The following is a 26,104-nucleotide window of genomic DNA, read 5'->3' as shown; positions in this document are numbered from 1 at the left end:
TTATGTTAATTCCAAACATGAAAATATTAAAAATTTTAATTTAATTTTTCTCTATTCAATTAATATTTAATTATATTAATCATTATCAAATAATAATATTAAAACTTTGTCAAACTTATTTCACTCTTACCATTGTACTTATTATTATTATTATTCAATAATAATTAATATATATATATATATATATAAAGAAATTATATAATCCTTAATAGAAACAAATCTTCCTTCCTTATTTTCTATACATTTTTTATTAGAAAAATTTAATATATAAAACTCTGAGAATCATTAAACTTTAAAAACACATAATCGTACATACGATATGTCGTAGGATTGGTAAACGTGTGTTATTTCTTTCATTCGCTTTCGTTAGTTCGCGAAATATTCTTCGTGAAGACACCTCAAGGACGTCGAGATGCGACCTCCTCTCACTTTCGAGTAACATTCGTCTTTTTCTCTCTTTCTCGAATACATTCCCCTTTCCTCTCCTTCTCTCCTTTACCCCTCTCAACCCCGTTCCTTTAGATTCTCTCTTCTTTCGGTATTTCGGCCAAAGCATTCCCTGAACGAACGAACTCTCGTTGAATTCTTAGCTCGTTCATCGTCCCTTATCGTAATGATTTTACAGTCTTATATGCAATCAAGGCCATAATGTATCACTTTTACAAATTTCGTGATACCAGAAGGAAGAGGAAAATTCAATTAAAAAAAAGAATACAAATAAAAATCAGCTTTTTAAGTCTGACGAAAATCTGAAGTTATGTTTTTAATTTCATTCATTTATTAGCATTATCGGATTGAAAATGTTCTCTGAGTATTCTATAATTTATGAGACATTATTTATTAATGATATATATATATATGCGTGCATTGATTATTTTGAAATCATTTTATTTCACGTGTCATATTTAATTTACATTTATACAGCAACCACTAGACGTCTTCGTTAGAAACAAATGGTTGCTCTTAACTATTAATTATTTATTTATTTATACATGTATGTATACTTATTTATATGTCTATAAAGATCGTCGTATGATCGAATACGTGGGATCTATTAAAAAAAAAAACAACATATGAGTTTTTTATATGACTTTAAAATTACCTAATAGGAATAATCAAAAAAATAATGAAACCTCGTCGATGATTTCATCAGTAAAATTCTATCAACGAACTTTCCTTTTTTGCATTATATAAAAGAAATATAAAATTAATAGCTCGATAAGAGTATATCAAGACGTTAAAGATGAAATCTAAAAAAAAGCTCGATTACAAAAATAATACTTGTCTTTCGTTTGCATAGATTATTTTTACATCAGAAAGAAAATACCACCATATATGGATTTTTATTTAACATATTTTTATATGTCTATTTCTAATGTAGGCAAAAGCAAAAGGCATGGTCTAGGATAGAGATGGACAAGGACGAAGATTAAAATCGTATTTTTTGAAAAAGAAATTTTTCTTCCTTTTTCTTTTTTGTTTTTTTTTTGTTTTTTTGTTTCTTTGTTTTTTCAATAAACTCGGAACTTTTTACTTTTGCTTAAAAAAGGTTGGTCAGAGAAAGATGACCATTTCTCTATTTTTGTTCTCTCTCTCTCTCTTTTCCTTTTTTTATTTTAATTTTAAAAGAAACCTTTAGATATTTATCCCCTGCGATAAGGTTTAGGTTTCACTTGGACTTCTTCTTGTTGCGTTTCCTCGACTTCTTCTTGCACGGGTTTACCTCTCGATGAACCGAATCTACCACGGCTCGTCGCAGTTGTCCTTGATTCTCCTCCTGAATTTCCATTAGCTTTGTTACGGCTGCTCGATGACGTTCTTTGACAAAAATGAAGAAAATAACAATGTAACTTCGTTCGCAGAATTCTTCAAATATTTTATTTCAATTCAAATTACCTCGACTTGGGAGTTGTTGATTCCGTTTGAGCCGCCTGTGTCCCTGAGGATTCTTTAGAATGACTAATTGGACCAGTCTGAGCACGTCTTCTCTTTAAAGCTGCTATTAAATCCTCGTTTGATCTTAACAAAAATAAATTTATAAAAAAATGTTACTTATATTCCATTCTCTGTCAGCCATGTAATTACAATAAATATTTCTTTTTTTTTGTATATACATTTTATTGAAAGATATTTTTAAGATATAATGTAATTTTTAGTGAAACCTAAGTAAATTAAATTTCTCGAGGAATACAAGAATATCAAATGAAAAAAATTATGATAAAAAAAAAACAAAATGATAAATTAATAATATATGTAAAAAAAAAAATACCTGAAAGGTCTGACACCGCCTCGAACCTTTTTTAAAGATTCAGTAGTGGTCGTGAGGACTTCTTCTTGTTCGTGAATATCTTCAAGTGGTTCCTCAGCTTCTTCTTCTTCTTCTAATGGCTGTTGTTCGACTGGTTTAGCGGTCGTAGATTGAGTCTATGGAATGTTTACATCTTTGTACGTTAAATACGAGTAGAAAAATTAAGAAACCAAAAAAAGGGAGAACATCGAAAATAAACATACCGGTGTTGCTTTTCTTCCTCCGACATTGACTCGTCCTCTCGACGATAACAGTCCTCCCAATCTAGCAGCCGGTGCTGCTGGTTTAGTTGGAGCTGGGGTTACAACAGCTGCTGCAGATTCTTCTTCATAATCGTATTCCTCTTCAGCCGATCTACAGGTAGCTATTAGGCACAAAGCTAATAATCTGAAATTACAAAAAAAAACAATAATTACTATCTTTTATTGATTTTTTATAATTTGTAATAATATTGTTTTAAGGGATAATTTGGTATCATGTAGGATGGAATACATAATTAATATTAAATTCTAAAAAATAATCAATAGATACTCATTAGATATTCAATAGATAAAATAATAACACATTAAGACAATTAATTGTATTTAAAAAGATGTTATACAGGTAAATTGGTTAAAGCATTATATATATATTTTATACATTTAATAATTATTAAATATTATTGTAAGGAATAATTTGAAACGTAATAGAATGGTATACACAATTAATATTAATTATTTACAAATTTTAAATAACAATTAGACGTTAAAAGTATTAATTTTATTTAGACAGAAATCATAATTTTTGTCAATATTAATTTTTACCTAAAAGTTTAATTAAACAATTAAAATAATACATACTCCATAAAATAGACACTTAAATAGGTATCAATGGAACTTAATACAATCCAAGTAATAATATTTCCCTATGATTAAAAATAACTTCAAGTTGAAGTATTAATATAATCAAAAAGAGAGAAAGAGAAAGAATCTTAGAAAGATCATGGAACTTAAACTGAATAAAATGTTCTCTCGTCAAGGTTACGATGTTCTTACGTTACCGTAGGCGTTCTTACGTTCCTTAGATTCTACTTTCACTCCTTAAGTTCCTGCACATTATTCGATTCCTTACCAAAGTTCCTTCTCGAGATACGCTTTTACCACCGTCGAGAATATACCGTCTAGATGCTAAGAAAATATTACAGATTACATTTCTCTTCTTTCTTTGTCTTTCAAACACGAAGAAAATGATTTATCCTCGTAGTACTAGGATACAGCCGCAACAGACCGGATCCAATACGATAAAAGAAACTTGGTGATAATCGGTTGGCTCTTTTGCGAGAAGGGTGAATGGCTGCTGTTGCTAGTTATTTCTACTGTTACTGTAGCTGATTTAAGCGTGCTGCACGATTTGTGCTATAATAATCGAGATACGACAACAGACTATGTTTTTTCAGTTTATCTTGAAATTTTCATAGAAATCTCTTGCAATAATGTTGGTTTGATTTAGATGAAAATTTCATTGAATTTTTGATTAGGATACTCAATGCACATCCGATATGCTTAATTAGTTATACATATATACTATATGTAAAAACTTATTACGTATATATGTGGAACTTTCGCGAAAACATTCGTCGAAAGCATACACGTACACATACACCATAGTAGACTTTGACCTGTGACATTAACGTACGAAACTCACTTTCTCTGACTCTCTGGGTCCCTGTACAACTGAGGTCCCTGTTTCACCAAGGGGATTGGCTATGTCTTTCTGTCGTTACGAAGTCAAACGTTTGTGCGTAAAACAACTCACAAATGTCAAGAAAATACACAAACAGCAAAAGCAGCAATAACAGGAACAACATTACAGTAATAGTTACAGCAACAGCTCAAATGTTCTTTTAATTGTCTCCCGTAAATCTTGAACTCTCTCTCAAAAAAAATAGATAAATATTTTTTGATAATTTAAAAGTGAATCCTATAAACGTAGACGTTCAATCGCGTCGGAGTTTCGAATTTTTTTAAAATGAATTTGAAAAAGAGAAAATCTTGCGTAAATTATAATAACTTTCTTCTATTTCTAGACTTGGATCATCGATAATTAATTAATTGAAAAAATTTACGTAATCATTCGACAAGGACGATCATAAATCTCCATAATTTGTTTTATATATAAAGATATTGTACAATATGTGGATGTATGTATATGAAGAAGTGAAAGAAAAGAAAATGAGTAATAAGCGAGGCCATCTTTACAACGGCAGCTAGTTAACGACCAGTAGTTGCTAAGAGCATAAGACAAGCATCTTCTTTTTTCTTTTTTTAGAAGAAGAATTCAAAGAAGAAGAAAAAATGGAGAAAAAATGGACACTTCCACGAATAACACACAACGATAACTCCCGATTCGTTTTTTATTCACGTTTGCCCTTTAGCGATTTATTGACGCAACACTTTTGGTTCGGCTTTTACTGTAGTCGTAATTGCAATTATAACATCCTATCGAAAAACAATTAATAATATAAACAAGAAGTAAATAAAAATAAAATAGAGAAAAAAAGAAAAAAGGAAAAATTAATTAGATGAAGATTATTACAAAGATAATGAATATAGAAGAATTTTCAATTTATTTCTGAAATAATTTTTTTCTTTCTTTTCCATTTTATTTCATTAGAAATTAATTTAAAATTAATAGAATAGATTCATATAAAAACATTTTTTTTCCTTTTTTCATTTTAATGGGTAAGAAATTAATTAAAAATTATTACTTTATATATAAATAGCATTTATTTTTAAAAACATTTCTTTTTTTCTCTCTAAATTTGCTTGATTAAAAATTAATTTTAAATTGATAAAAAGAATTGCATTTGTTTCTAATATTTTTGCCTTTCTTTTTCTTTCATTATTTAGTTGAATTAAATATTAAATGAACAATTGATATAACAAATTAAACGACGTTCAACGTTGAACTCTTTCTCTTTTCTTTTCTTTTTCTGACATCAATTGAAGCATAGTTAAAAGAATCTTTTCTCGTAGGAATGATCGTAGGAGGAAGTGTCAATAGAGATGAATGGAAAAAAAAATCTTTTACACATATATTGTGACAATATCCTCCTCCCTTTCTCCCTATTGAACTATAGTATAGCCAATGGTATGCGTGACACGTAGTTGGAATAATGTCAAGGAGAAACAACGGTAAACGAGGTGACATTTCCATAAACTTTTCTTTGATATAAATCTTTCTCTTTCTCTCTGTCAAGAAATCGAAAGTTTTTTCTTTTCTTTTTCTTTTTTCTTTAAAACAAAAAAAATTTACTTACATCGTTCGAGTATTTTAGAAGGGTAGTGTGATACGATTCTAACATCAAATTCATTTTCTAATTGAATACGTTATACGTTTTCTACGTTTTTTGTTTTATGGTGTTTTTTAATTTATTTCTTTTTTTATTACTACAATCCTGATCGAAAGTGATAGAAAGAGAAAGATCATATATATAAATGCGTTATGTACATATAACGCATTTACGCAAGCAAGGATAGAGTGCAAGCGCGCATGTGTGCGTTTAATTCCGCGGGCCTTTTACCTTAGACATACGATTTTCTCGCGTAACAGCTAGTCGAATCTAGTAATTACCATAACCATGGAAAGTATAAGGAAACCGAGCATTCTAATATGTGAATGTTATGAGTATTACATGCGTAGTAACACTAACACATACGCACACACCATGACTAGACTTATTTAAATGGCCTTGATTGACAAAAAAATAGAATGAACCAATCCCAATCTAAATTTTAAATTGATCAACAGGTTAGATAACATAACTTTGATCTATTTTAAGGAAGTATTAGTTGATTAAACAAATCGTTATAGAAGATTAGAAAAATAAAAATAAAGTAAATAAAGGATAGTAGGTAAAGATAATAGATAAATAGATTAGAAGGAGAGATGGTGGAGGGGGAGGAAGATGACAAACAGGAAGGGGTAAATGTCGTACTCACGTGAACAGCGTAAGTTTCATGGTGGCGGAAGATTCTTTCGTTCCTGGTTTGTGGTAAGCCGATTGATCGGACTTCTTTAAAAAATATGTTTAAAAAAAAATGTATTAGGCTAAAAACAAAAAAGGCGTCGTACGTTCTATCAACGTGCAATATATTTTTGTTTTTGTTTCTTTTTTTTAACAACGTCGATAGTCCCCAACGTAAAAGGGGCAAAACTTTGAAAACCTTTTTGCACTATAAACGCGATAACGGTAACAGCAACAGTAACAACAACAGCCAACGATAACAGGAACAACAACGAAACTAAATAACAATAGCAACGAAATATATTTTTTTATATAATACCCGTCTATATAGATATTGATATTATATATACATATATAAATATATATATATATGCTTGTTGTATATATATATATATATGTTTATATATGTGTGTAGATTTATATATACATACAGATATATGTATTGAAACGAGGTATAAGAGAAAACGAAAGCAAGCACACCACTGCAATCGCGGAGGCTGTGTGCTTTGGAGTGCCGAGTCGAGTTTCCCCTTCTCTCTATATATATGGCACTCTCACTCTGCCAAAGAGAACCACTCGTGCCGAATCCCATCCACGTATCTCGTACGTGTGACTTGCTCGTATCCTTCCCACGCAAGAGGCAAGCGAGTTTGTTGCTTGCTACTAACTTTGTTACATCCTTCTGGCAAAATCCCCCTTGCAAACCCCCTCCGTAACCCCTCTCCCTTTTCTGCCCATCTTAAAATCTTTATACCCATTACTATAAACCACACACTTTGGAAATCCAACGTCATCCCGTACCCCATCTGTGTTTCTACCATCCATGGAAAATCCTGAATATATTATCACCGATATTTCCTTTTAATCTTTTTTTTTTGGCATACTTTCTTGTCGAGTCTATTTCTGTGTTATTTTTTTCTTTGAAATATTTCCATAATATATTTCTTTTTGTAATATAAACATATTTGGTAATGTAATAACGTATTTTTAATTGGTAGAAAGTATTTGTAATACGATGGAGAATTAATAATTACATTTGATTTAACAATAAATTGGTTAAAGTGAAAGAAAAAATCGAGCAATATTTGTAGCAATTTTTAATTTTCATTCATATATAGCTCATTAATACTACTTTTATTAAACAAATTATACTCTATTATTTATTTTAATACGCGAATGAAATGATATCATTTAATTCTTATTTAATTTAATTTTATATTTTTATTTTTATTTAATTCCCAAATTTTACATACCACACATACGCGTACCTGGAAACAATAATATTATTACAAGATTTCTTTTAAACTTTCTCTTTCGCTTTTCAATTTAAGTAGACGATATAGTAACTTTTATTTTTCTTATTTCTTTTTTTTATTTCCTAATTTGTTAAATTTTGACTTCGATTACGTATTCGATCGTTTCATAAAATCGAACGGTTATATCCTAAGGATCAAAAATCAATTATCATCAAATATATATTTGATTTATTTGATGTGTCTAAATCATGTGTCTAGCATCACATATGCGAAATCCATCGATTTGATTCGTTGTCTCGAAGAAACGAGCATAAACAGTGAAAGTAAAGTTGCGAACCAGTGTCTCGACGTAGTAAACCCGTAGACGAGAATGTCGGTTCTGAATCTTCACCCCACTCCACTTCACCCCCTCACCGTAATAACCCCCACCCCTTGTTTCTTCTCTTCTCCATGAACAGACATATTTACGTTCGATCTTCTTCCCTTTTCTTTCTTGCCGGTTGAAAAAAAAATATTTGCTGTTTGATTCGTCTTCACGTTTTTTGTATGCGTAAAGAAAGGTAACGTTTTTATTAGTATGAGTAGTCATAGCCGATGATTGGTCAGACACGTAAATGAAGTCAATGAAGATGTATGTGAGGAACGTGTACGCATAATTGATTTCTATTTCGATTCTAACGTTAAGATTTATGTGGGAATTTTCGTCGGATTCATGGGCTTGTTCTTGAACTGATGGGAATATTTAATTTGTTGATCTTTTTCGTTATTTTTTTTCTGTGATAAGATTTTTTTCTGTTTTTTTAAATATTACGGAATTTATATAAGAATTTTTTTATTCTCAAATATTTTTATGTCTTGTATTAAAATACTTACAAAAAAAAATTATATTATAAAATTTGCAAAGAGAAATTTCAATAACTAGTTCTATATGATGGTTTATTTATTTAATTATATAAATTATAATATATATTATTTACACTTTTCTATCTACAGATATATACTTAGATATGAATCTTAGTTGTTTACGCATAAAATCGAAAGAAAATAAAAAAGAAAAAAATAAATATAGAAAAAAGCGGAAATTATTATTTAAAAAAAAAGTTCGATATATAAATCGAATAATATATCGAAAATATGACAGGTGGCGACATCGCGCGTGAAAATTTTTTATCGACAAACTTCCTTACCAACAAGATTAAAATGTTTTTAATGGAACCAACCACTAGAGATCGTTAAGGATTTCAATGATACTTTCGGTTAGTAATTTCCGTTAGTTTTAAAGGTATATAACGATCGTTCGACTTTCTCTGAAAAAGATAAAAACAAAATATGAGTATAAAATTATTATTACATAAATCTGGTCGATAACAAACATTCGATCTACATGCAAACCGGATATATTTCAACCCATACAACGTAAATACAAGGAAGTACGTAAATACGAGGTAAGTATATTTCACAATAAAATAAAGTAAGAAATGTGAAAAAAAATTCATAAAAAAAAAAAGAAAGCAAAAAAAATCAGTTGCGGTTGTAGGAGAATCGAAAATCGATTAGTTCAAAGGAAAGCCGGTAGAGGCGCGAGAATAGCAATGGCGTTTTGAGCGGCGGCAGCCGGAGCTGTCACTTGTTGCGTCGTCCTCGCGCCGCGACGCTAGTCCGTTTCAATAGTTCAAATTAAAATCCTCCCTCTCTTTTTCTCTCGTTCGCGCGTGCGTTCGAAACGGTAAGAGTGAGAGAGAGAAAGAGAGTGTGAGAGAGAAATAGTGCGAGTCAGAAAACAAGAGAAGGTGTTTGAATCAAATTGCTCAAGTTTCGGTAAATTTGGATCATATTATTCCAGTTTTGTTTCTTTGTGTTTCCAAAAAATCTCCAATTTTCTTTTCAATTTTGTCTCTAGAAATTCAAACAATGGTAAGTTCGAAATATCTTATTTTTTAATTTTTATTATTATTATAATTATTATTAATATTAATAATAATACTATTTTTATTATTATTTATATTTGTCGTAAAAGAAAATGAATAATAAAAAAAGTTTTATGATAAGAACAATCGAATGGATCCATTTTGCTTGTTGTTGCTTTTTTGTTTATACAATCGTACCAATTGGCGCGTAATTCGAATTGACTTTGATGATCGATAGGAATAGAAAATTTAAAAATTTTAAAGTTTGTTTAAATGTTTATTTTTTTTTTATTTCCCTCTCTCTTGCTTTCTCTCTTTCTCAAAGTACTGGGTGAAGAATAAAGGGACAGAAATAGAACTGGACTTTCTTCAATACCCTCTGTCATTTTCACATTTACTGTTACATCCCATTGTACTTTATTGAATACGAATCAAGGTTCAAATACGGAACAGATAAGGACAGAACGTGTCAGTATTTTCAAAAGTTACAATTTCGATCGAAATTGTTGGAATTTGCAGAAAATGATGGGTACAGTTTGATACAGTTATATATTGAACATTGATGGGTTTTTTTTTCGAAAGAAACGATTATGATGAGAGGGCAGGATTCTCTTTCTCTTTTGCTCTGTTTCTCTCAGGTCGCTTTGTTCTTTTTCTCTTTCTCTCTCGAACCGTCTACTTCTCTTCTACTGCTGTAGCACAGTTCTCTCGAAACCAGTTTACAGCTGTCAGCATCCAGTTTCTCCGTACAATCTATACTTATACCATATATACATTTACGGTTTATATTTATTATATAATATAATATATATTTATATAATGTGTGTGGGTTATATTATGGTGTGTATAATAATGATACATACATATACGTGAATTAAAATGTCTGAAGCTGAACATAGAAACAATTTTTTTCTTAGGTCAAGTCAACTTTTATTTTTTCATTAAAAGTTTTCGTTTGTGGAGAGGTCAAAGTTTCAATTAAAATAATAGAATATAAAGGTATATATTGTATTCAAATATTTATTAGGATATTGATTGCCTCCTAAAATTATATCGTTAATTATGCTATAAGTAGTTTTTTGCATATACTGCGATTAATAGTAATATGTGAGTATTTTTTCTTTTACTTACTATTAGTATAGCACAGAATAGTATAATATAATATATAATTAATAGTAGTAAAATTATATCAACAAATAAGTGTACTATAAAATAATATTTACAAAAAATCACTTGAAATCATTCAGAGTTTATTTTAAAGGATAAAGAACAAAATATTTTTTGTACTTACAATTAGTATAGTACAATTAACAATAATAAAACTAAACTAATTGTTATTTATATTTAAAAAGATGATATATAAAGGTGTGGTATAATGTAAAATTAAAAAAAGTGAATATAGGAAAAATAGCTGAATGTTAAGATTTGCATAGGATTAATGTTTTAAGTTAGTGTTTTGATTCAGAAAGTTTACTTCCAAAGGGAACGATTCAGAGTTTACTTCCGAGGATAGGGAAGAGAGATCTCCTTCTTTCTCTCTCTTTCTTTCTTTCTTCCGCTAGGCCAGAAATAATTTTCTTTCTCTTTCAAAAGAGAGATGAAGGGAAGGAGTTCTACCTAAGTCTGGACCAAAATAAACAAAGCAGGGATTTCCTCGGGCGGAAATGCACACGAGCATGGATCGAAATAAAAGAAGAAATATAATATCGAGTTCAATAATCACTTTTCTGTCTTGGTCTTTTATTCTTTATTAATCTTTAAATATTTTATTTTTACAATTCCATATATTTTAATATTTTAATAATGTATTTTTAAACACTTAAAATACAATTAATATAGTTACATTTCTATAAATTCTATTATATTAATTGTAAGTAAAAACAAATTATAATAATCATTTATAGTGTCACATACATACATGACAGTATTATTTATATTATATAAAATTATATACTAATACTATATCAAAAGTGTATTATATTCTATTATAGTAAAACTAAGTATTTATAAATAATACAAATAATAAGATTAATATACACGGTATAATTTTGTTAAGTATAAGTACAATAATAATTTTTGTTAGGCAATAAAATATAGAGAAAAAATATAAATATTTTATATTCTTAACATAAGGTTCAATTTGCAGGGTTAACCATACAGATATTTCAATGGCATGTTATTTAACGTAGCGAAGCTTTCGAAGCCGGAAATTCCTCGTTATAAACTGTTCATTGCTTTGAATCTACCATCCTCTCTTCCTTCTGATTATTATACTCGATTATTCTATATTCCATCTTCACCCTAACGTTCTAAGATATCCAGGAAGAAATATTATTTGTTTATTTTTTATTGACTCTAAATAAATATTATATATAAATATATATATCACGTGAAAAGTAAGTGAATTCTTTGGCTTGGAATTTTCGAAAGAATTCGAAAATCTTCAAAGGAAGATAAGTGATGGGGAAAGAGCAGATGGCAACTGGCAACCCTCCTAGGGCCCAAAATATGCTCAGAATGGACCCAAAAGAAACCGTAAACCTTGAACCTCACATCTTTCTTTTTTTTCATCTTTTTCTCCAAGTAGAAGGAGGATCTTCTTCCACAGAAATGTTCGATAACCTTTACTTTTTCTTTTTTTTCTTTTTGTTAAGACCAAACACAAAGCTTTCCTTGCTTCTCACCGATCGTGCTATTCTTATCTTCCTTTTTTTCTCCTTCCTCTGCATTTTTCTTCTACCACCTGTGTCTGATTTAGTACAGCTTTGAACTCTCACTAGATTTGTCCATACGATATCTAGAAGTTAGCAAGTTCTTTTTCACAGTTTGTTTGCTAATTTGATTAGGCTTATGCGTATAATATAGGGTCTTTTGTAAAACTGATGTTAGGAAACAATTATGCCAGTAACTTACTTAGATCATTCTTTTTGTACATTTTTTTGAATTTACTTTACAAAAGTGTATATTAAAATTGTTATTAGTATGATGTTAATAAAAATAATAATAAATTAAATACAATTAAGATATGTTTCTGTATGTGCTATTGGTTCAAAAACCAATAGAAGAGGTTCGATTATTTTAGTACCGCAAAAAAACATATAAAAACTAATAACAATAAAAAGTAAAATGTACAAAAATACAAATTGAGAATCACTGAGTCATATTAGTCGAATCGTACGATGTGTCATGAGTAAATAACGCGTTACCTGTAACTTCTCGTGTGTTATCGGACTAACACTCATACACGACGAGCCTTCCTCATCGAGACTTTGCTTGGACTAAACAGAAAAAGACAGATAGAAAGAGAAAGAGAAAGAGAAAGAGAAAGAGAAAGAGAAAGAGAAAGAGAAAGAGAAAGAGAAAGAGAAAGAGAAAAATAAAAAGAGAAAGAAAGAGAACGAAAGAAAGAGATAACTGAACTCTGTCAGTCCTTCTTCGTGATCGCAACTTCTCGTGCGTGTATATATGTTACTTGCCCCACCTTCTCTATCTCTATCTCTTTTTCTCTTATTCTATCTATCCATCTATCTATCTATTTGTCTCTCACTCTTTCACACTATCCTATATCCACATTGTAGCGATCATGCTACTCACAGCAGTCAGTCGGTTTAGAGACATCGTCGTTGCTGTCACGTTTCTTCTCCTTTTTATCTCATTAATTTCATTATTATTATTATTGTCATTACTCATACATAGAAACATAGACACAAGTACATACTTCTGTCTCTTTATGTCAGTTAAATCATTAATTTTTGATGAATTAATTTGTCGTCATTTTTCTTTTCTTTTCTTTTAAATGGGAGGAAAAATAATTGTGATATAAATAAAAACATTATATTCTATGTGAGATATTGATTTTATAGTGATTTACAAAATGATTAAGCTCGATGAGGATTGCTTTTGATTCGTGTATTATGTGATATAGTTGTCATGTATATATATGTAGAAAGAAGAATTATATAAAAGAGTATTATTTGAGTGAAACGTAATGTGATTTACGTCATTTCTTCTCAACAACGATATCTCAACAACTATACATGCATGCATGTATGTATGAATGCAGTATAGGTACAAGTAGTAAGTCGATATCCTTGGATAGATTTCGACGAAGAATATTGCGTTTCGTGGCGAGTAATCATGTTCAGTACTCTCATTTTCTTCAGTACGATAACGGAGATACGTGGAAAGTTAAAGAACGTTTTATCTTTTGTTAGTTTGTCGTTTTTTTCTTCATTTATCCTTTTTTATTATTATTTGCTTTATTTCTCTATCATGAATAATTGAAATACTTGACTATAGTGTATGAAAAATGATGACATTGAATTATTTAATAATTTCTGAATTATTAAGTGAACAATAGATTATTAATTTTAGTCTCGAATAAATTTATTTTCAAATTTAAACTTCAACTATATTTTATGTTCACAATCTAACAAAAAATGTAACACACAAATGATTATCTTTTGATACTATCTCGAGATATCAACGCATTTTTCTGTGTGATTTGTGCTTACTGTAGTGTGTAAATATATGGATAGATAAACTTGAAATTTATCGAGGAAAAATATTAGGTCGCTTTTAATTCGAATTCGAAAATTATTTATATATAATATATAGTTTTGTGATGACTTTTCAATTTTTAACATTGTGTTTTTAATAACAAATTTTTTTATATACGAAACTAGATTGTTAAGTATCGAGGCTATTCTTTTCTAAAATTAAAAAGGAAATTAAAATAAAAATAAAATTGTATTTGACCGACAAAACAAATTGTTTTTATGCTAGACTGGAAATCTTTTAATCCACCCACGCAAATATTCTTTTAATATCAAATTACATTTGTTTTTAAATAAAATATTTTTGTATATACGAGGATGGGTTGAAAAATTTCGAGCCTATTCTTTCCTAAAATAAAAATAAAAAATTTTAAAGTGAATATGATGGATAAAACAAATTTTTTCTGTATTAAATTAAACATTTTACAATACACCCTCGTAAATATTTGAAAAATTTATACTTGAATTCTAAATTGGATTTTCTAAATAAAAAATACAGTTTAATAAAAAATAAATTTATAGTAAATCGATTATTTATTTATATTTCATATTTTTTTCTCTTTCTAAATATATTAGAAAGGTTGGAATGCAAAAAAGACAGTAAGAGTGTCGAATTACTTAATACCTTTTACTTTCGCAGGCGTATCTAAACGATAACAAGTATATGATCGAGAATGGAGCCAGGAAACAAACGGACCGATGAGAAGAATTTAGAAAAAGACAAGTACGAGAATAGAAATTTAATATTAATCGAAGGAAAAGAAGAAATATCTACGAAATTACGCGTTCATAAAGTGGAAAAATTAACGACCATTGAACAAAAAGAAAAAGAAAAAGAAGAAGAAGGAAATAAAAATAATAATAATAATAATAATAATAATAATAATAATAATAATAATATTAAAAAAAAAAAAGAAAACTTGCTCATTAAGGATAGACCTTCATTTCCATCACTGAATGAAAAAATCAAGCCAATTAGATTGATCAAACGTCCAACGATCGGTACTTTGGTAGTCAAAGGTTTGGATCCAAAAAACTTGACAATCAAAGAAGACAAAGTAAATAGAAAAGTTTCCAATGAGAATGATCAAGATATTTCGATAAAAAAGGAACAATTTAATAAGAATAGAACATCAGTTGATAAGGAGGATGATGAAGATGAGAAAAAGTCTAAGCAGAGTCCGTTAGATCGTTTGACGGAAAGTAGATCGAAGATTAAAGTATTGCAAGATAATCTAGGTACACAGATACATGCTATTACTGCGTTGAGTTACAGCGAAGAATTATCTAATCGTCCTTTAAGATCATCCTTAGAAATCGATACGAATTCTTTGAGCGAAATATCATTCGATCCTGAATTTTTACAACGTCAAAAATTAGACGAGAGATTAGAGATCGAAGAAAGTAACAGAAAACCGCGTTACAGTAAAAAAGTATTGGAAATAGAAAGAAGATGGTCTGGTGAATTTCTTCGTTGCAAATCGCGAAACAATCATGACCGATCTAATTCGTCGTCTTCCAAATCATCCTATATTGAAGAATTTGGTAGCGCATCGTCGGGTGAAAGTATAATCGAAGAAGGACAGATAAGTTTTTCGAACGTACAATTAAACGATCAAGAAGGATCGATAAGAAGACGTTCGGAAGAATTTTTAGAAGGTAGCATTGTAATTACTTTTGGTTCGGATTCTGGTTTGGATGGTGAGGATAAACAACTTTTAAACGAGGATATAGATCATCGATCATCGAATAGATCATTCGACAACGATTTATCTACGGTTAACGAGCGGTTGATGATACCTTGCGAACATACTAAGCAGGAAATCAATTGTAAGGAAGATAAATCATCATCATCATCATCATCATTGATAGCAACAGCAAACACAACAACAAATACGAAAGACGGTTACGCCAAATTGATAAGACAATTTACGATGGAGCCAGGAGTATCCAGAGTAAAGAAAGAAGAGAAGCAAAAAAAGAAATCCGGTTTGAGAAGATTATTACCAGGATTTTTTTCCCCGAAAGATTCGCGCAAGGATTACAATAAAAAGAAGGAACGAAAGGAGAGAAGGAAACAGGACGAGAGACATTTTACTCGTTACCAACAAAATGGTAATTACACTAGATCACCGGACACTATGAATTTGAACGAGGATATCAAAAGGAACGTTAAATTAGATAACAGTTTGAACGGATCGATAATCGAAGAAAGATTAGACGAGATCAAACGCGAATTGTTTCCTGATCAAGGATTGATCACTAGTACTCCTGATCATTTTTCATTAAATGACGAAGGAAGAACGAAGATGATACAGCAAACTAAATATCGTGCAAATGATTCCAGTCCAAGGTCCATCGGTCCGGATGACAGATGGTACGATAAAAAAATGTTATCGCCTGATAAAAACAAATACGAAGTGAGAAATATAGTTGAAGAAGGGGAAAATAAAACGGGATGGGAGTTAGACTACCGAAGACAATTAGAACGTAAACATAGTCTTCAAGAAGCGAATCGTGGTCGTACGTTCTTTCAAAGAAATCACGGACCATCCGGAAGGATTTCGGCACCACCTAATGAAAGATTTTTTCATAAATCAGTAGTAGTTCGACCAATAGATAGACCACTTCCAGCGATACCACGTTCGAGAATTGAATTATGCAATTATGAAAATTATGAAAGGGAAGAGTCACAGGATTTAGATTCACGTGGAGAAAATGATGATAATGATGCTAGTAGGCAAGCTGTTTCGATTGTCATCGATTCACCGAATGATAGAACGGTGAAATATTCGTCTCCAGTATCTAGCCAGAAGTCGGGGGATTATGCTGATTCTTGTTGTACTCCAAATTCCAGTCAGAAGAGTGAATTTTCACCGTCTAGTTCGAAAAGTGGTGAATATTATCTTAACTCGCCGCGAACTAGTGCGAGGACATCGCCAACTACTGGCGCACAGACTGAAGGGATTTATGCTAATGAGACTGCTCGACCATCGAAGAATCCTGATTACGAAGAAGAAATCGAAGAACGTGTCTACGACGAGACACCGCCTTCCCCGCTCAGGGAAAATGATTCTGTTAATAGAAAAGAGGGTGACGTTGGTGCAACGAATAAAACTTCGATAAACAGTAACAAAAGTTTGGCATCACCACGAGGAATGCAAAGAAAAGCACAACCCAGTGATCAAATTTTGATAGCTTCACCCAAACGAGAAGTCATTTATGATAGAAAAACGTTTGCTAATCTCGAACGTATACGTCCAGAATCACCAATAACGGTATCCAATTCACCCAAGGAACGTATCGAGAGGATTACCGAGACCAATTTGTGTAAAGGTAAGGAAAATCAAGGCCAACGTAATCGTGACAAAATACAGGGTCATAGGTCAGCAAGTTTGTCACCGTTTTCGATGATTCCAACAGCTTCAGGTAATACACCTTGTACGATGAAGAATCTTCAAAGGCCCGAACCCGTTTACGCCACTTCTCGTTTACGAACGGAATCAAGTCCATGTAGGAGAAACGTTAGTGATGTTTCTGGGCCAACTACATCTGTCTCGAGCCAAGAAAAGATTTATACCAGCAAAGGTTCTCTCCAACGTGAACCGATACCAGAAAGACAAAGACCTACCGAAAGTAACGTGTATCATGGACAAGTTAATTGCCAAATCAATTGTAATCCAACATCACCTACGAAAAGACGAACTATGCAACATCTCGAAGCTTTTTATTGGCAACAGAAGGCTTTGGAAGCTCATCGAAAGACTGGGTTGCCAGCTAACAACAATGATTCACAGATTCGTGAAACAACCAATCGTGAAAAACAAACTTCTCTGAAGATCAATTTACCGGAAATTCGAGAAGCTGTTTATTGGCAACAGTTGAAGAAACTTGACGAGGAACAACAAAGGCGAATTTATGAAAGAAATTTAATGGAAGATAGAAGACTCGAAACCAGATCAGTTTCAAATCGCCAGAGTGGTCGATCAAACATTCGTCAACCACCACCTACCATCCCTATTACTAATACTAATATTCCTAATACTGCATCAACCGATTCTAATATAGATCGATCTTATTGGGCTAATGAAAAATCTCGTGCTACGAAAACCAATAATCCATTAAGACCTAACTTAATGCACGGTCAAAAAGGTTCGACACAACCAATTTTAATAGTTAGACCTCAACAGGCAATTCGTGATCGACAAGAGCTACCAATCAAATCTGTCGACGATTCTTCCAGATTAAGTCCTAGGAGATCGAAAAGCGCATCACCCCATTTACGTGCTAATCGTAATCTGAACAAACCCGATAACAATTCTTCCTACACTTACGAGGATGATAACGATAACGATGGTAAGCAACCTCGACCTCATCCAATATTTAAACGAGGAAGTCTAGTGAGCAGTGACTCCGTCGAATATACTAGTAGTGGTACGAAAAGAGTTAGTTTTTCTAATCAAAATGTTGGCAATGAATTACCCAATGGTAATTGGCCGACTAAACATGGCACGGCATCCGAACCACCAACCAGAAGACACAGAAGCGAAGACAGTGTTTCCGATACCGATTCCGTATTCATTCGTGATCCTAATTTAGATATCATTTATACCCCTTATCATCCTACCACTTCTTGTTCGCGTAATTTAGAAGCAAGTTATGCTTATCATCGAATCCCTCAAAATAATTCTAAATGTGTACCTCAAGAATATGACGCGGATAGACCACTTCCACCTTTACCCAAGGAACCATCAAACGTTATTCAAGCTCAGAGATGGAACGTTGCTGCTCATAATTACCGGAAGTGGCCTGCTCTTTGCGAAAGCGAAAGCGGAAGCGAAGCTGCCGGTGAGGTTCAACGAATATTTGGCAGGAACGATGGTGAGTCTTTAAAAATGTTTTCTTTTTTTTCGTTATGTATTATTTATTTATTTATTTATGAAGTTGGGTTTATTTGTTGGGGTGTATAATATCAATTTGTGAACATTAGGTTTACAGACATTTTTGTACACCTATTTCTTTGAATACCGGTAATATTAACCAGTAAAAGAAAATACATAATTTTTGATATGCATTATACAATATTTGAAAATTAAAGAGCTTAGGAAAAATTGTTTTGGAGATATATACTTGTATCATTTAATCAATAAAAGTAAGGAAAAATTGCTAAAAAATAATAGCTACGATTTCTGTCATTTTACACGCGAAGTCCCTTGAACCCTTTAAATTGACAATGCCCGTAAACCTAGTGTTTATCTTTATACTTCAAATAAGTTTTAAATTTTAGTCTTGGATTAAAAAAACATTGTTTGAATATAAGAGAAAAATCTTGGTCAAAATTTAGGTAAATAATTTTGGAGGATAAAAATCTGAGCGTATCTTGTAAGTTTAAAATTCTTTTGTAGAGAGTATAAAAACTTAGAAAAGAAATTTGTTGGATCGTCTTTGAGAATCTTAACATTAGTTCTGAAGAAAAGCAAAAGACACATATAAGAAAGGAAGCACGTATGTACATATGTATGTATGTAAGTACATACGACCGGTTAGGATTAGCGTCTCTCTGGACTGGCACAACTAAGGTCATTGACCTTCCATCTCCGTTCAATGCAACTCCTTGCACGTAGTCTCTCTCTCGGAGAGTTTACGATCGGCGAGCTATTACGTAGCAGTTTAAAAGACCAATCGGGATGCCAGGACGTTGTTCATCGTCATCATCACCATTATCATTATCATTATCATCATTATCATTATCATTATCCTCCTCCTCCTCATCATCATCATCATCATCATCATCATCATCATCATAATCATTGTTTTTTATTTTATTTAAATTTGTGCAATAGATCATCGATAATAAATGACACTTCAAATATTTTTATTTGACAATTTAAATATTTTTGTTCATTGTTAACAATGCAAATGAAACTATACTTTAAAGTATGAAAGTGTATAAAAATAAGAAAAAAAAGTAAGAAAGAATGGGAGAGGAATGGAGGATAATATATTCCGCCACGGTTTTTTCAATCTCAAAGTACGTTTCGCAAAGTTTGCGCATGCAAAATTCTCGTCGCTTGCCCTTTAGCACTGAGTGACGTTAAAAATGCATCTTTCTCTTTCCATCTTACTCATTCATGTTCAATCTCATACATACACTTTTCTGGGCACTTAAGATTTTACCATAGAAAATATCATCTCTTCCTTCAGATCTTTTAATCTCAATGGTTTGAGAAATTAATCATTTTGATAATTTAGCATTTATCTTTTATCTCAAATTTATTTTTTCCAAAAAGCTAATTTTATTTTTTTTTTTTAGCTACAAAATATTGAATATTTTATATCGTTTACTTTAGATGGAAAAGTCTACAAAATTCTATGCCAATTATTATCTATATTTGATATTTTAATACATCAAAATGTTCAGTTAAAAATAATCAAATATTTAGCTAAACTAATAAATTTGACATCAACAATTTTTTTATCAAGATTACCGCATATACCGATAGAGTAAAGAAATCATTTGAAGACCAGAGTCGTCGATCTGCCGACAGGTGGAGAGACTTATCATTGGTCCAGCGGCGCCTTGACCTTTCTGACCACATCTTTTTAAGTTCTTCGTCCCTTAGCACGCATTTCTACTATTTTTCTATCTTCCTTTTTCCAAAAAATAATCTTAAAAAGGTACGCTTCGCTTAAAAATAAAAACCCTACGTATCTAAATTATCCAAAATATTTGAAATTTAAAACGAACCTAGCTCTAATACAAAGAAGGACGTTAAATCCAAACGATAGAACAATAGAAATCACTCATCTAATAAGATCATTGATCAGATTTCAAACAAGTGATAAGAAATAAAACACATTAAGTAGATGTAATAGTATTAATAATAATAATATTAATAATAACAAAATGTAAAATAAATGAAAAAAAGGCAAAGGGTATGTTAGAAAGAAAGTTGGGGATAAGAATAAAAGTCGAATGTTTTCCGTGTAGTCAGTAGGTAGGTAGGTAGGTAGGTAGGTATAGGTGTAGGTACGGTTTGGGAGGATACAGTTTGGGGCGGAGGTGGTGTTCGCGTTCAGCATCGATCCCCGGCTTGGTTGGTTCCCGTGACGTCACAGTAAGGGAGAGGCGGCTCGAGCCGGGATTCGGTGAGAGATCTTGCTAGTGCCTCTCTCGGTGCGCTGTTGACTGCACCGGTGTTCCTTTGGTGCTCGCGTTTAACACATCCCACACTACACAACACGACCATTTAAACGCGCTTTATATTTCTTCCTTTAACACATATTTTTTTCACTCAAACCACCTTCCTTTATTATTTCTTTTTCCTTTCCCATTGACTTCACATTTTTCTAATCGTTTTTTCTTCTTTCTTTTTTGCACCAACCCAACAAGTTAAATTATAAAAGCAACCGAACCAACTAGTTCAATCAAAGAAAGCAACAAATCAAGTCAAGCAAGCAACCAACCAATCAACCAGTTACCGACTATCAACGGGTCTTTTAGAGTTTTCAGATCGATCGCGACCTTCGACTTCGACGAAGTTGTTCTTCTTCTCTCGTCTTGGCGCTCCCACGCGCCATCTCTTTCTCTCTCTCTCTCTCTCTCTCTTTCTCTCACTCACTCTCTTTCGTTTGATTTGATCTGTTTCTATCTCTTTTTCTCTCTCGTTAACGGTGTGGCGCGCGCCCCTGACGCACGCGAGTGCCTCGGACTCGACCTCCCTCGACGTCCGAGATAAATCTTCCTCAAGTCAAAGAACTCTCTCTCTCTCCCTCTCTTTCTCTCTCTCCTCTCCTCTCATCTCCTCTCTTTGTAAATGTTGTATTTACTTTTATATATCTTTTAAAAGGTGATTCCTAATTTTGAATAATACTATTCTTCGATATATTATAGTTGTGATTATCTTCTTTTTATTCCTTATTCGTGTTAGTCCACACATTTGCTCCGATACGTGCCGCTAGGTTTTTCTTTCTTTTTCTTTTTTTTTTCCTTTTTTTGTTACCCTGCGATCGATAACTTTCTACAAATTTTTTCTCTTCTATTTTTCGATGATAAAAGTTTCTTCATTGTTGTTTTCTTTAGTATTTTGTTTTTCTTTTTGATTTTATAGTTTAAAAATTCCGTGAAATAGATTCAATTGATTTTGGTGCAATCATTGTTCAATTTAGTTTCAACATTGTGTACGCAGTGAGACTCGTTGAAGTTCCATTCTCAACAGTGATAATACTTTTTGTGTTATTGTTTTTTGTTGTTCTTTGGCAATCTTTGAGTACTCTCGTAACGGATGGATCGAAGTAGTCGAAGAAAACCGATTTTATGTTAAGTCATTGTAGATTTATTTGTTCGCATATATCCTTCGTGTTTTATTTTACCTGTGAGATCGATGAATTTTAAGATTTGTGGTCCATTTAGTTTCTTCTTATTTCTCGATGATATTATTTTTTATGATTTTTATTAGTATAATCTTCTTCTTTTTTTCTATGATTTCAGTGGATTTCAAAGAAAACGATTTTTGTGCGAAATAATTGACCGTTTTTGTTCGTAAATTTTTCGTTTTCTACGAGTAGAATTTCATTTTCGTGTACTACTGTCCTTTATTATTTAAATTTTACAGATTTTTTTTCTATACTTTTTGTTTTAATTTAATTATTCCCAGTGATTATTACGTACAAATTCTTCATGTACACGTTTAATTGTTCAAGCAAAATTTTATTAACAAATATCGAGATTCTTCTTTATGTTTCTAATCTTAGGTATTTATTAAAAAAATAATTCACTTTAATTTGTGAATATTTTTATTCTAATATAATTCATCTCTGTTCTCTTTCAAACATCTTTAAACTTCACCCCTGCTTAAAGTAAAAGGTACAAAAAAAGGAACTGAATAAAAATGTTTTTCAATTCTTATCTCTTTAAACTGCAATTATTTTCCGCGTTTGTGCATACTTCGAGTTAGGAGGGTTGACCTTCGTGCTCTTTCGTCGCGCGGTCGTTGCACTTTAAATGGAAGAAACGCGTAGTCATCGCGAGGAATTCTCAAAGGAAGGAAAGGCCAACGATAGTGAAAAGAAGAAAGGAGGTTAACGTGACAATCAACAACAATAAAGAATAATCTATCAAAAGTAATCATTCTAGCATTTGTTGTACGATCCTTCATGTTATAGAGACAAGAAGAGAAAACAAATAATAATTTTATATCAAAATTCTTTTTTATATTAATGATACTCGATCATAGTAATCAGTATCACAATAGTGATCAATTTATGACCCAGTGTCCAGCCGTTAGCTGCGTTTAGCGAGGAAAATCAAAGATGGCGCCTTGAAACCTTTTCTTCTTTCTCGAAATGGTCTAATCCTTCGAATTTATACCTTTTTTTATTTTCTTCGAATAAAAATCTTTCGCTTAATTTAAAGCGATCCATAAAAATAATTAATTTATAATTAAAATATTAATTTTGTACGTATCAATTATTAATATAATAATTAACATAATATCATTATAGAACATTTTTTCTTAGTATCATAAATTTGACGTGACGACGAAATTTCGTGATCGAACAATTTCTCGTATAAGTTTTGTTTGATTTATTTCTTCGTTCGTCGTTGTCGTGTTAAACACGATTTAATTCCCATTATCGAAAGTTACGTCGAAGTTACGACCGGTAGAAGTCGCGACCTCAGCGCGTCGCTTTTCAAGGCCGATGACGTGAGCTCGAAACGCTGAAGCGGCTACGAGAGATGCTGATACGGTGGAAGAGCAAGGACAAGAGCTCCAGCAAGAGCTCGTCCGCCGGTGGTGCCGGAAAGAAAAAACGCAAATTTGGTAGAGAAGGTAAGAAGAAATTCTACTAAATCTCAACAAATTATCTACGATATTATTTTTCAACTATTTTTTCTTTCGGATTTACGATTTCATTTGAATGAACATTGTTCCAAAGATCTCATTACTGTATTTTTAATAATATAACTAACATAAATAATATCTAATGTTTAATTTTATTTTGCAAGATACTAATATTTTCATTTGAAAATTGTAATGAAAAGTAATTGTAAATTATTTTACTTCGCTTTATTTTAATTTTGAAATTACGAGTTTATAAATACCAAATTTTTAAATGAAAATATTAGCTATTTCTTATTTAAACGTATTCGATAGTTCTAGGATTGTCGATTATTATTAAAATAATTGTAAAAATAAGGCAAGAAAACGACTACAAATGATTTTAATACAGTGTACTCTAATCACAAGTTTATAAACACCACAAATCTTACATTAAAATGTGTGCAATTTTTTATTCAAATATATTTATTAGTTCTAATGTTATCAATAGTTAATAAAATAATTTGAAGAATAAAGAAAATATAAAATGTCGATTGAGAATAGCATTTGGCACATTGACCCACCCATGATGCACCAAACGAACTCTCTTATCGGCCATTTTCCTCCAATTTTACATGAACTCATCTTTCTCTTTACAAATGTCTTTATAAAAAAAAAATCATTCTTACATATTATATTTCATTTTGTTTAATATAATGAAAATAAATACGAAGAAAAAGAATAACAAAGTTTTTAAACGATGCAGGGAATGTTTTAAGACCACATATTCTTCCGTGTGCCAAAAGTTGCAACCTGATTTTAAAAATCGATTAATCCCGCTGGAAAGTTCGTAAGATTCGTTGTTTGTTTTGTAGTTTTCGTTAGGAAGACTTAGAGTTTTATTTGAGACAAAAAAAAATTTGAACCTAAAAAGGTCTTTGGGAAAAAGAGTAATTGATTTGAAAAATAAGTTAACAACTTTTGGCCTACTCTGTAGGTAAAAGTTTTTCAAAGAGTGAGCCACTTATGCTATTCGTTTCCTAAGCTTCTTGTTCTTACCTCGTGAAACTTTTCCTTCTGTCTTTCTCTCTCTCTTTCTTTCTCTCTTTCTCTCTCTCTCTCTCTCTCGTTTGTATCAATGTGTACAGACTTTTAAGCCTCTTTCTCACCTTTCTCCACCCTCTTGGAGTTTCGCATCTGCGATAGTGCAAACGAACGTTGCATTTGATTCGTTCAAGAGCTGTGCTTGGTACTTCATTCCAACTGTTAAGAAGAGATCAATGGGATTTCATACTTTTTTCCTTTTTCCTTTCACTTCTTATCGTTTACAAACCTTCCAAATATCTCCATCCTCCAAACCTCCTCAGACACTCTCTTTCTCTTTGGTTTTTTTTTTCTAAACGCGTTAGTTTTAGGTGGTTTCCTATTTTTTACTTTTTGGTTGGAGTCAAATTTCGTAAACAGGATTAATCTTCTGATTACTCACTTCTTCTTCTTCTTTTTCTTTCCTTTTATTCTGTTTTTTCTTTTTTAAACGAAAGATTCAAAGAACGCATTTATTTATATTTTTCATATTAATAATGTAAAAATAAAATAAAATTTTTTAAATTCTAAGTTAAATGAGATTAAACGGAGTTGAATTAATTCGATAGAAATTTTTGAAATATCAAAAAAGAGATTAAAATGCTTCAAACATTTCTGCGCAATCGTGGTTTTGTACCAATAGCGCTTAAATTTCAAACACTGCTCGGATAATACGAAATATAAGGAAACGTTGTTAATCCTTTGAAGATTTTACTACGAAATAAAATTCATTTTCAAAATTTAAATGCAATAAATCTAAATAATAATAATAAAAATCATAATAATTGTAATAGTACAAACTTTAAATTAAATTGTTCCATATTACTTTCTCTACAATAAAATGACGTTTCTCTTGTTGAAAAAGATGAAAAAATAATCACCCCTGAAAACAAAATACAAATTCCGTGACAATTACATTAACAATTCTCGTAAAAATAAATTCTCGTAATTAAAAACCCAGCGTTAAAAAAAATTAAAAAGAAAATATATGTATATTAAATTAAAATTCAATTTTCCTCTTTCTTTCTCTCTCTCTCTCTCTCTCTCTCTCTCTCTCTCTCTTAAATGCTAATAACCAAATAAAAATAAAGCAATTATTTCAATATTACCATTATTCCGCGTAAAGAAATACTAAACTAAATGATATCAAATAAATTGGAATAAATC

General features: G+C 31.2%; 2 protein-coding genes and 1 long non-coding RNA gene across 8 annotated transcripts; 1 reads left to right on the top strand and 2 right to left on the bottom strand.

Annotated features, from left to right (window-relative positions):
• Window positions 1-849: 849 nt before the first annotated feature.
• LOC107073238 (uncharacterized) lies at window positions 850-6,901 on the bottom strand. 2 transcript variants are annotated; one of them, XM_015333805.2, is made up of 6 exons: window positions 6,746-6,901; window positions 6,289-6,362; window positions 2,512-2,695; window positions 2,270-2,424; window positions 1,897-2,019; window positions 850-1,818 (listed from the first exon to the last, which is right to left on the bottom strand). In XM_015333805.2, the coding sequence occupies exons 2-6, from the start codon at window positions 6,306-6,308 to the stop codon at window positions 1,644-1,646; spliced, it is 657 nt and encodes a 218-aa protein (XP_015189291.2). In that variant the 5' UTR covers window positions 6,309-6,362; window positions 6,746-6,901; the 3' UTR covers window positions 850-1,643. The 2 variants fall into 2 exon arrangements, with proteins under 2 accessions (XP_015189291.2, XP_015189284.2); XM_015333798.2 differs by having other exon boundaries at window positions 6,289-6,591; window positions 6,746-6,900.
• Window positions 6,902-8,858: 1,957 nt separating this feature from the next.
• Window positions 8,859-22,441, top strand: LOC149033028 (uncharacterized). Of its 5 annotated transcripts, none has more exons than XM_089171123.1 (2): window positions 8,859-9,015; window positions 14,674-22,441. In XM_089171123.1, the coding sequence occupies exon 2, from the start codon at window positions 14,708-14,710 to the stop codon at window positions 19,001-19,003; it is 4,296 nt and encodes a 1,431-aa protein (XP_089027249.1). In that variant the 5' UTR covers window positions 8,859-9,015; window positions 14,674-14,707; the 3' UTR covers window positions 19,004-22,441. The 5 variants fall into 5 exon arrangements, with proteins under 5 accessions (XP_089027249.1, XP_089027245.1, XP_089027248.1 ...); XM_089171119.1 differs by lacking the exon at window positions 8,859-9,015 and adding an exon at window positions 9,198-9,484; XM_089171122.1 differs by lacking the exon at window positions 8,859-9,015 and adding an exon at window positions 12,267-13,524.
• LOC149033029 (uncharacterized) lies at window positions 12,101-12,800 on the bottom strand. The gene is made up of 2 exons (XR_016176104.1): window positions 12,684-12,800; window positions 12,101-12,274 (listed from the first exon to the last, which is right to left on the bottom strand). It is a non-coding gene; the product is annotated as an uncharacterized LOC149033029 (long non-coding RNA).
• Window positions 22,442-26,104: the final 3,663 nt, after the last annotated feature.

Source organism: Polistes dominula, unplaced genomic scaffold, assembly GCF_049000335.1.
Source record: "Polistes dominula isolate Pdom_NZ unplaced genomic scaffold, Pdom_raw_medaka contig_31, whole genome shotgun sequence".
Lineage (NCBI taxonomy): Eukaryota > Metazoa > Arthropoda > Insecta > Hymenoptera > Vespidae > Polistes > Polistes dominula.
The sequence above is the reverse complement of the archived record's forward strand: the minus strand, read 5'-3'. Positions and strand labels throughout refer to the sequence as shown.